Source organism: Portunus trituberculatus, chromosome 45, assembly GCF_017591435.1.
Source record: "Portunus trituberculatus isolate SZX2019 chromosome 45, ASM1759143v1, whole genome shotgun sequence".
Classification (NCBI taxonomy): Eukaryota; Metazoa; Arthropoda; class Malacostraca; order Decapoda; family Portunidae; genus Portunus; species Portunus trituberculatus.
The window spans coordinates 4,489,980-4,499,979 of NC_059299.1; the positions used below are offsets into that span (position 1 = coordinate 4,489,980).

Here is a 10,000-nt window from a genome sequence, read left to right on the forward strand (position 1 = left end):
ACAGCAAAATTTCAAGTAGGAATGAAACTTTACCAGCTGTCACTTTTTTTCCCTCATTAAAAATTCCGTCAATGTCCAGTGTCTCATCTTGAAGGCGTCTGGAGTTAGCTGACATAACTTGGCTGACCTGGTTGGCTGAGAAAAGTTGGCTGACAAAGTAGGTTGACATAATTACCTGACATAACATCACACAAATATTTGAGTTATTGATCCTTCCCCAGGTGTCATTAAGGGGCGTAAGGGGGCGGCCGCTGCTCCTGGTCGATGGGCGGGACCTGCTGGTTGACCACAAACCCGACTGGCGCAGGGTTGTAGGACGGGGTGGCCGGGTACTGAGTCGCTACCACCACCGTCGGGTAAGCGTCAGTGGTTTGGAGAACGGGTGGGGCGCCTTGCTGAGCCAATACCTCGGCGTTCCTCTTAAGTGCATGCTTGATCTTGAGGTGCAGTGATATGGCGCCAATCAGGAAGAAGACTGAAATGCGAGCACAAGGGCATGAGATGATAAGAGGTGACGTAAGAATGAACTTAACCTCTTCACTACCATGAGGCGTTTCCATATTCATCCTGCTAACTATTTGGTGATTCACAAACTCAAGTTGCAGATTAAGATAATGAAGACTGTGGCAATTAATCTTCTGATCTACATAGACCCTTCCTGATGTCAATAAAATGGTTTAAACGTACATAAAATCTCACGGTAAAAAAAAATGTGCCCCAGTACTTAAGGGGTTTAGATAATTACGATAATGTGGCATGAATAATTACAGAGAAAAATGAATTTGTTGTGACTATTTAAAGTGAAGAATTAACTCATGGACGTGAATACCTATGAAGCTAATCAGCGCAAGTATTGGTGTGCATTGAATCATTAACGTGAAAAAAGATTGACCTGCAGTGAATGATAATGTCAATCACTACTTTGGATCAACAATCAACGAATAATGGAGGTGCTGTGAGTGACTAACATGACAAACAATACTGGTGAATGATTAGCGCAAATCATTAACGTGAAAAAGAGATTAACCTGCAGTGAATAAACATGTTAATCGCTACCTTGGATCAACAAACTACCATTAAGAGAGGCGCTATGAGTGACTAGCATGACATCAGTGGTGGCAGTGAATGGTGAGCGGAAACATTAACATACTTTGAATCATTAACGTGAAAAAGAGATTACCTTGCAACAAATGATAAAATGTCAATCACTACATTGGATCAACAACCTACGAATAATAGAAGAGCTGTGAGTGATTAAGTCCAACAATGAGACGCTTTTTTACCTTGATTTTTGGGTATGATTAGACGATTTTATTTGTATTAGGAAATATCTATGCAGGTCAGAAAACTAATGGCCACAGTCTTCACTATTCTAATCCCAACATTGGTTTCTGAATCTGTATAAAATCTCCAAGTAGAAACCTGAATGAATATGAAAACTGGTCCTAGTACTGAAAAGATTAACCCTTTCAGTAACGGAACGCATTTTACCTAAGTTTTGTGCACGACTAGACCATTTTATTGACATTACAAAGGCTCGATCGAGGTCAAAAGAATAATGGCCACATTCTTCACTATTCTAATCCCAACATATGCTTCTGAAGCTGTATCTGAAGCTGTATAAAACCTCCAAGCAGTAACCTGAATAAATATCAAAGCGCGTCCTGGTAATGAAGAGATAAACATGACACGGGTGGCGGCAAAGATGACCTATACGTACATGAAGACGCGGCGAAGCAGGAGCCTGAGATGATGTACGCCTTCTTGCGGTAATCGCAATAGCTGTCGTAGGAGAAGCAGTAGGTGTTGACGCCGATGCCCAGGTTAATGCCGGAGACAATACCCATGACGACTGCAGCGGCCACCAAGCCCAAGGGTCTGTTGGTGGGCACGTACCGACCACGAATCTGATGGGGAAGTAAAGGGAAAAAGGAGTATATAGTGTTGACGGGGAAGATCTTGAGTCGTATTGCTGTTTTGTTGTGGTGGTGGTAGTGGTGGTGGTGGTGGTGGTAGTGGTGGCGGTGTGTGTGTATGTGTGTGTCTGTGTTATAAAGTGAGCCGTATGTGAAAGAAGCAACAGAATGGTTCCAGAATCATTTGTCTTTGTTATGGAAATGTTTCTTCTTCTTTTCTTTATTTTCAATGTGCGGGATGGGATGGCGAGTGAGTGGCAACGCAATCTTTTTCTCCTTTACAATATTGTTCCTTTGTTCGAATTTCTTCACACATTGGCAAAACATGAACACACCATTGTACCTTCAGTGATTGACAAAAGCATATGAAAGCAATCACGGTTATCGGAATGGACGAAAGAATTACCAGAATGCGGGTGTTTGTATAACCTTCACTCCTGTAGATAAAGCTTAGATTTTGAACCCTGAGTACCTTGTTCATTGTTCGATCGGCCTCACACACACACACTGCTTGTGCCTAATCCCTTCAGTACTGGAACGCATTTTTACTTTTAAGTTTTGGGAGTAATTAGACGATTTTATTGACATTAGAAAAGGTTTATGGAGGTCAGAAGACCAACGGCCAGAGTCTTCACTGTTTTAATCCTCACATAACTTTCTGTAGCTGTGTAAAACCGCTTAATAGTAAAGGCGTCCTTTTACTGATTGTGTTAACACTTTACTACTCTTACTGACGGGCATGTACCTGCACCTGTGTCACATTTACTGTTACCACGGAGCCTTACCATCACACTTTGAGTCATTGTCGCTGTGGTTCCTTCGCTACTGGGATGAAGGGACACGAAAAGAGGCGAAAGAGGGCTGACACTTATTTGTTAACTATCTCCTTCAGCGCCTTCTGCCTGTGTGTAAGGTGCGAGGAGTGCGTTGGGAGCAATGGCGCCTCGGAGCTTACTGAGGTGATGCAGCAGCAATGGGGCGACCCAGGAGTGTTATCTGACGGTGCGATAAAATGTTGTTATCTCGTGTGTGAAGTGTTTTTTTTTCAAAGCGTGTTTAGTCTATGTATTGAAGGTTTCTTTATCAAGGTTTGGCTTATATCACTACTCGTAGTAATAATAGGGAAATAAACAGTAGTGTGTGTGTGTGTGTGTGTGTGTGTGTGTGTGTGTTTCTCTAGTTACTGTTCTGTGCATTGTCCTGCAAAATTGTGTGCGGTCACTTAAATGAGTTGGCGTCCCCTAGTGATGCTCGGAGGATTGTATGTAAAATTAATTTCAGAATTCATTTTTATTACATTAAGATTGTACAAACGCATGAAAGGATTTTTCAGATTTACAAATCACAGTTTCTGTCCCACACGCTATTAGTACGTTGATTAATCCGTTCAGTACTGGTGCAGTTCCTCAAACTACTGGCGGCACACTTCATAAAATTCTTAAGACAATGAGACGATTCAGGGCCTGGGGAGTGTAGTGTGCCCTTAAATCAATTCATTAAAGTGTGCTCTTAAAAACGTCTACCGTAGTTTACCATTAAACTCACACATTTTCTCACATATACACTTGCTCTATTTCAGCCACTGCTACAGTCACCTTTTCACTTTTCACGGATCTACATCTGCTCTCTACTAGCTTGCTTTACTTTATTTCACTGAACTCTCACATACATTCATTTCTCCTTTATTTTTCCTTACACTTACATATCACAGACAAATACATACACGCACACCAATATTATCACCACCATTATTATGTTTCTAGTCATTTTGTGTGCTAGGTTTTCTAATGACATTTGTGATATTTTTTTGTGTATTAACATGATGTTGCTCAGGAAAAATCTGTAAAAAAGAAATAAACGATGAATAATAACATCAAATTAAGATATGAGACTATTTACATAATATAACTTTACAAAGCTTGTAATATATATGAATGAAATGAAATGATAAATAAAGAAATCTTGGTCACTGATTAAAAGGTCTGCTAACTACATAATGTCCAGAATGTAACACCAGAAAAACCATTAAAATTTACCTCAAACATCTCGTACGTTTTTCTTAAGAAATTAAAAAAGCAATTTAACTCGACGCTAAGTGGACTGCCCACTAACTTTTATTCTTCTACTTTCTTTCACTTTCTTACATTATTATATCTTCTTCTATCCAACCTCTTCTTAGTTTTCCCCCACCTTTCTACACGAACTCGACTCGACTCGAACAAACATGAAGGAACATTTTATCTCTGTTGCTTTCCCTTAAGTGAATCTACAACGCTTTGTTTCTGGCCAGGTTTGGTCAAGAAGGCAAGGTGAGATATCCTGTCCGAAAGGCCCTTAATGGACTGATGACCCTTGAACAGTCGATAGGCATTGAGCCCAAGCCTTTCTTTAAAGGATATCTAGCAACTCCTTTGACTAATCATACCACTAGTTGTCCTTTGTCTTTGCAAACGTTTTGATAGGTCCATATATTGATTTCTATTTGATTTCTAGACACGAAATTCACAGGACTGGGTGACACCACAAGTTGGACTTACTGTACATAAAGTGTCTACTTGTACAAGTTTATAAAGTTTTCCAAGCATTAGATTAGTAACCCTTAACAATGGGGGAGTTTCCTACTAGTGGTCTTTAATTAAGCGGTGAGGCAACGCTGGCTATCTTATCACATCAGTGTTTGGTGGTCATGTTGCAATCATGCGGCATCATCACCACTTGCCATTTGACTAATTAACAAGTCTGTTTGAAAGGCATGGGCTCCTGGGACATGGGCGTCTGAGACATGGGCGCCTGAGGCATGGGCGCCTGAGGCATGGGTGCCTGAAGCATGGGTGCCTGAGGCATGGATGCCTGTGGCATGGGTGCCTGAGGAAGGGGTGGCTGTGGGTGCTGCTGATACTGAGGGTAGCCCGTGCTTGGCGGAGCATAAGGTGGAGGATTGGACGCTGTTTGAACAGTGGTCGTGGACACCATCGGACTTGCGTAGGTGGAGTAGGGCTGCTGGATCATAAAGGGCCTGGTTGGCGCGGCGCTCCCCATCTTGAACAGCAACACGAAGATCACCACGAAGAAGATCGCTGTTGGCGGGAAGGAAAGTGAATAAGATAATAGCGTGAGTGTTTTGAGGCGCAACGGGCTCTCATGGGTCACACCGATGTCTACTCAGGCTCCTATTGTGTCTTTTCATTGATAATACAGATTTATTGTTGAATTATTATTATTGTTATTATTATTATTGTTATTATTAATATTATTATATGAGTCAGAGAAATACGAGTATGTTTGAAAATCCAAGACCTGCCGTTAGTAGAGGCAAGACTGACATGAGATGCGGTGAAGGAGCGTGGCGTGAGAGGGATTACTGTGAGCCATGACATGACTGATGGTGATGTCAGGAATGCTGACTGAAGGTAATTACGTCAGCCATGTTAGCTAATGTTAATCAAGTCATCAAAGCATCACGTACAGCTGTATGACAACGGTATGACATTCAGTGAGATACGTGTTCTTGTGTGGTTTAGGACTTCAGGTGTCATTGTTTGTGTGACTGTAGCACAGGACGGTGAAGGTACACCAGAATTCACTCGGGCCTCGGTGACCATCTTGAGCCAGCGGGCGGTGTGTTGGACTCAGTTTACCTTCAGTGTCCTGACAGGAGTTCATTCCCTCGCGAGTGTCTCATAGCCAGCTTATCCTCCCTTCATTACAGCTCCTCAGCCTTACATGATCTCTAAACAAGACTTACTACAAATGCCGGTCAGTAAGCCTCCTGTGATGATGAGTGCGGCTTGCGTGTTGCAGTCTGGCCCATGGTAACACTCCATTGCCAGACCAACGCAAAGAATGATGAATGAAGCGAGCATCGCCACCGCAGTGGTTATCGTGGCAATAAGGAGAACCTTCTTCGTCACGAAAACCCCACAGCACTGCAGGGATTGTGAAGCTGTTAGTGATGCGCCGCTATCACAACATACCATAGTTATATCAAGTGTCTAAGCATTATCAAAAACTGCATTCTGTATCTCATACCTGCTACTTTTTAACTGGATTCAGTGACAATTGTTATGACCTTCAAGGATTCTTCATGATTGTAGTGAAAGATTAACAAAGTAATGGAGGGGAAGCACCTACGTCAGTTCCTTGAGCCACGGCTGGGGCGTACGGCAAGTGAGTTCCGTAGGTTGGAGGGTGAGCCTGCATGGCGGCGGGAAGTGCTGGAGGGAAGGGGCGGACAGCGGTGCGTGCAGTGGAAGGCACAGTTGTGGGCGATAGATCCACAGGGGAGCAGCAGATGGGGCGTAGCGTGTTATCGTGTCGTGAAACCGACGATAAGGTGTGCTGTGGGTGAAAATTGTGTTTAATGCACTGGATGATATAAATAGTGTTACTTTACTGATCGTGACTCATCAAAACTTTGAGAGAAGGAAGTGATAGTTGTTCAGTGTCATGATGACTGATTTATGATTCATGATTACTGGCTTTAATGGGAGGTGACGCACCTTCCTTGACACAGCACGAAGACCACACGCAGGCCAGGACCAAAACACACAGTAAAATTTTGCTCTTGAACTCGATTCTATTGTCTTGCTCATTGGACATTCAGACATACACAAAAGTATAAGGAAATACCTTTGTCTTTACGCATTTTAATATCAAAATTACATTTCATATCACAGTGATGTAATTTCACTCGTCTGGCTGGCCGTGGGATTACAGGGGGCTTCGGGAAAAACTTGAGGATGGTCGAGATCATGGCGGGGCTTGAAGTCAACGAAAGGAGGCTGCTGGAGATGGGGAGTTGGAATGGTGGCAGCGGAGGGCAGGTGTTGCTGAGTGCTACTTGTAAAGGCCTGGTTGTCTGGCGTGGTGGCTTGTGTCATTTCCATGGTACCGGGCTGGGTAACATTAATGGTCTCCTTGACCTTGGAAGACAGCGCGCAGGTACTTGCCTGGAGAACCACTGGACCAGGGTGAGGGAAGAAGAGTCAGTTTTAGGTGCATAAAAAGATACACTTGATTTATGGAACTAAGGTTTGTGTTATGCTTTATTCCCTCACAAGGACTGTTTTCAAAGGTCAGTCGGGTTCTCACAATGTTCTATTTTCTCTTTATGAAGTAGAATTTTTATTTTTTATTTTTTTTTATATACCATGTGGGTATTTGTTAAACTCTCAAAATGCTTTACTCTGCAGTTTGCTTAAAGTATTCAACGTAAGACGCCAAAAAAACTTGTGAATCAGATGTTGTAATGTCATCATCTACTAATAAAAAGATAATTAAATATATAAATAAAGGAATAATTAAGGAATGCCTGGGTTTGAGACTTACCGTAAAAACCAAACAGTCCACCTGCGCTAATTAACAGTTTTTTTCTCATCTCCAGACAGGTGTAGTCTGTTGAGTAACAGTTTAGTACCGCAGCTAATAAAAAGTTGATCCCCGCGCACAGGAAAAACAAACGTGCCAGTCTGTCAACGTTATCAATAATCCTCTGGGTGATGAATGTTCCACATACCTTCGAAAGAAAATCATTGTTATTCTCTCTCTCTCTCTCTCTCTCTCTCTCTCTCTCTCTCTCTCTCTCTCTCTCTCTCTCTCTCTCTCTCTCTCTCTCTCTCTCTCTCTCTGTTACGAAGTTTGATCAAAGGCACTGAAAAACCACAACAACTTCCATCGGAGACTATTCAATAACTCGAGATAAGACAGTGGCAGCCATTATGTGGCTTAAACTGTGGTTCATTATTGCGTTGTTCCGAACAAGAAAATAATACGTGACTGCACTGTATGCGGTTAGCCAATACCACCCGCCACTTTGTCAACAATAGGGAGCGTCGCTTCAAATACTGAGGCGTCTTGCCAAAGCTCATAGTTTTACCGGGCTGTAATGGACGTTACTGGGGTGTCAATGGTGTTTGCAAAGAGATTATGTAGAGAATTTGTCAAGGAAGTTTTGAGGATTTTAGTGATAATGTAATGGAGATTCTGCACTTTTAATCGGTTTGGCGGAGGTTTCAGTGATTTTTGAAGAATAAATTTGGGGATTCTAATAGTTTTAACAAGATGACTCAGCACTTTCAACATGTTTTAGTAAAAGTTATTCAAATTCCAAGGATTTTGTCACAATTTTAACAGTTTGACAATGATTCTATACTTTAAAGAGGCTCTACCGAAAATTGGTGGGATTTTCAAACGCGCTTTCATTAAAAAGAATTCTTCATGGGTGGGAAGACAACACTCATGAGAACCAGACCATTCATATCAGTGGCCTTGGAATACAGCCGCTGAACCCAGAGTGTCTTGAAACACGGGTCTCAATCTCTGGATGTTGAGAGGACCCACTTACCGTGACTCCTTCAACCATGGCTGCGGTGTGAGGGCGTGCGAGTGGGCGGTGAGGGCTGGTGGGAGACAGAGTGGTGGAGGGAGCAGCGTGGTGATCGATACAACACTACGATAATGTCACGATAATGCAGTCACCATTGTAATCAAGACATCAAAAGATAAGATACCTATTTTGTGATGATAACTACCCGGTTCATTGTTGTCTAAATTGTGTACTTGCTATTATATATTTGGTGTGGTGTGGTGTGGTGTGGTGTGGTGTGATGTGTGTGGTTTGGTGTGGTGTGGTGTGGTTTGATTTGGTGTGGTGTGGTGTGGTGAGGTGTGGGGTGGTGTGGTGTGGTGTGGTGTGATTTTGTGTGGTGTGGTGTGGTGTGGTGTGTGTGGTTTGGTGTGGTGTGGTGTGGTCTAATTTGGTATGGTGTGATTTAGTGTGATGTGGTGTGGTGTGGAGGCTTATTTGGTGTACAGGACTTGAAAGTCTGTACTGAAGGATATTGACATACTCTTATTCTGAGATGTGTGATAACGCCTGATATGTTACCCAGAATCGTGGAGCTTATCTTCACTCTCCAAGAGAGGAATATGAGTACATTGCCGTGGTATTTCATTAAGTTTTATTTCAGTTTCATTTCTTAAGTCTCCTCAAAGGATTGCATTCTAATTATAATTTATTCACACACACACACACACACACACACACACACACACACACACACACACACACACACACACACACACACACACACACACACAGTGACAATTAACTAGTTATGTATGCGCGTGGCTCCAGGGGTTGGCTGAGACTAGCTTTGATGGGAAGGCTTCGCAGATGTAGTGACTACTATGTGACCACTATTGTGTTGGCGGGCATGACGTAGCTGTGAGGGACATTCGTGGTGTGCGGCAGGATGGACTGTTCCTTAAACTGGCAGTACAGCACTCCGGCAAATATGAGGCCGATCACTGTGGGGGAAAAGAGGTGAAGTTAGATGCGTGACTGTTGTGAGGAGAGATACAGTTTAGCTTTACTGATGGGAGCTAAGGAAACAAACGTAATGTAACATACAGTAACCGTACCTTACCTAACCTGACAATACAAACATAACTTAATCTCAATGGAATGTTTCACTTCGCACTTACAAGGAAAACAACATTCAAGCTATTTGGCGAGATGGTGTGAGACTTACGCGAGAATCCCACCAGCACGCCGCCGTTGACCACGAGGCTGTAGTATGACGCACAATCTTCGTAATAATCATCGTAGCAATCCCATGTCGCACCCATCCCGAGCCCGATGCTGCCGATGACGAGTAGGATTACCAGGATTCCGCTCGCGATGCCCAGAATCCTTCCGGTGACGAGGGTTCCACACACCTGAAGAAAGACAAAGAATCAATGAAACACGACGAGACCTGAACACCGACGCACCTGTAGCTACCAGGGAAGGAGGGAAGAGCGACCGCGCAACACCCACTCCACCTGCCTGTGTCGAGGAATGACTTGCAAGACAGCAGTGAGGCAGAGGAGGATTAATAGCGGAACACCTGGCCGAGGTAGTCATGTAACTTCACTCCCATACTGTTTCCTACTGTTAACTACGAAGGCTTGCCCCAAATCACGCTCCTTGTGCTGCGTGGGATGATATAGGTGATTGATCTTTTAGCAAACTTTGATATCACACTGAAGGGACGCCAGCAACCTACCGTAGTGCCTCGAACCATGGCTGGGGTGGGGACTGA

At 43.2% G+C, this 10,000-nt stretch overlaps 4 protein-coding genes across 8 annotated transcripts in view; all 4 read right to left on the minus strand.

Moving 5' to 3' along the window:
• LOC123519411 overlaps positions 1-2,884 on the minus strand; it is a 3,286-nt gene extending 402 nt beyond the window's left edge. The window contains exons 1-3 of the mRNA XM_045280695.1: positions 2,702-2,884; positions 1,721-1,907; positions 1-475 (exon numbers count right to left, since the gene is read on the minus strand). The exon at positions 1-475 is cut by the window's left edge and continues 402 nt beyond it. Coding sequence (XP_045136630.1) covers positions 228-475; positions 1,721-1,907; positions 2,702-2,719 — 453 coding nt within the window. The 5' untranslated portion in view covers positions 2,720-2,884 and the 3' untranslated portion in view covers positions 1-227. The remainder of the gene's footprint in view (positions 476-1,720; positions 1,908-2,701) is intronic.
• Positions 2,885-3,191: 307 nt separating this feature from the next.
• LOC123519238 lies at positions 3,192-6,508 on the minus strand. Its single transcript, XM_045280368.1, has 4 exons — positions 6,416-6,508; positions 6,048-6,254; positions 5,662-5,842; positions 3,192-4,993 (listed from the first exon to the last, which is right to left on the minus strand). The coding sequence occupies exons 1-4, from the start codon at positions 6,506-6,508 to the stop codon at positions 4,647-4,649; spliced, it is 828 nt and encodes a 275-aa protein (XP_045136303.1). The 3' UTR covers positions 3,192-4,646.
• A 38-nt stretch (positions 6,509-6,546) lies between these two features.
• Positions 6,547-8,571, minus strand: LOC123519410. Its single transcript, XM_045280694.1, has 3 exons — positions 8,260-8,571; positions 7,245-7,431; positions 6,547-6,876 (listed from the first exon to the last, which is right to left on the minus strand). Exons 1-3 carry the CDS (start codon positions 8,275-8,277, stop codon positions 6,587-6,589), a joined length of 495 nt encoding a protein of 164 aa, XP_045136629.1. The 5' UTR covers positions 8,278-8,571; the 3' UTR covers positions 6,547-6,586.
• A 287-nt stretch (positions 8,572-8,858) lies between these two features.
• The window catches only part of LOC123519412, a 7,203-nt gene continuing 6,061 nt past the window's right edge, over positions 8,859-10,000 (minus strand). For all 5 annotated transcript variants that reach the window (XR_006679006.1, XR_006679007.1, XM_045280698.1 and 2 more), the window contains 3 exons: positions 9,965-10,000; positions 9,449-9,635; positions 8,859-9,224 (listed from right to left, as the gene is read on the minus strand). The exon at positions 9,965-10,000 is cut by the window's right edge. Coding sequence is in view for 2 of the 5 variants with exons in the window: in XM_045280696.1 (XP_045136631.1) it covers positions 9,103-9,224; positions 9,449-9,635; positions 9,965-9,982 (327 nt within the window). In the remaining 3 variants the exon portion in view is untranslated. The remainder of the gene's footprint in view (positions 9,225-9,448; positions 9,636-9,964) is intronic.

What these genes read in the sequence shown, in the direction of transcription:
- LOC123519410 (XM_045280694.1), bottom strand. An exon ending in TGGACTGTTTGGTTTTTACG is followed by an intron (nt 6,877 to 7,244) that starts GTAAGTCTCAAA and finishes ACCCTGGTCCAG; the next exon opens with TGGTTCTCCAGGCAAGTACC.
- LOC123519238 (XM_045280368.1), bottom strand. Translation starts at nt 6,508, where the DNA reads ATGAGCAAGACAATAGAATCGAGTTCAAGAGCAAAATTTTACTGTGTG. An exon ending in TTCGTGCTGTGTCAAGGAAG is followed by an intron (nt 6,255 to 6,415) that starts GTGCGTCACCTC and finishes TTTCACCCACAG; the next exon opens with CACACCTTATCGTCGGTTTC. An exon ending in CCGTGGCTCAAGGAACTGAC is followed by an intron (nt 5,843 to 6,047) that starts GTAGGTGCTTCC and finishes CAATCCCTGCAG; the next exon opens with TGCTGTGGGGTTTTCGTGAC.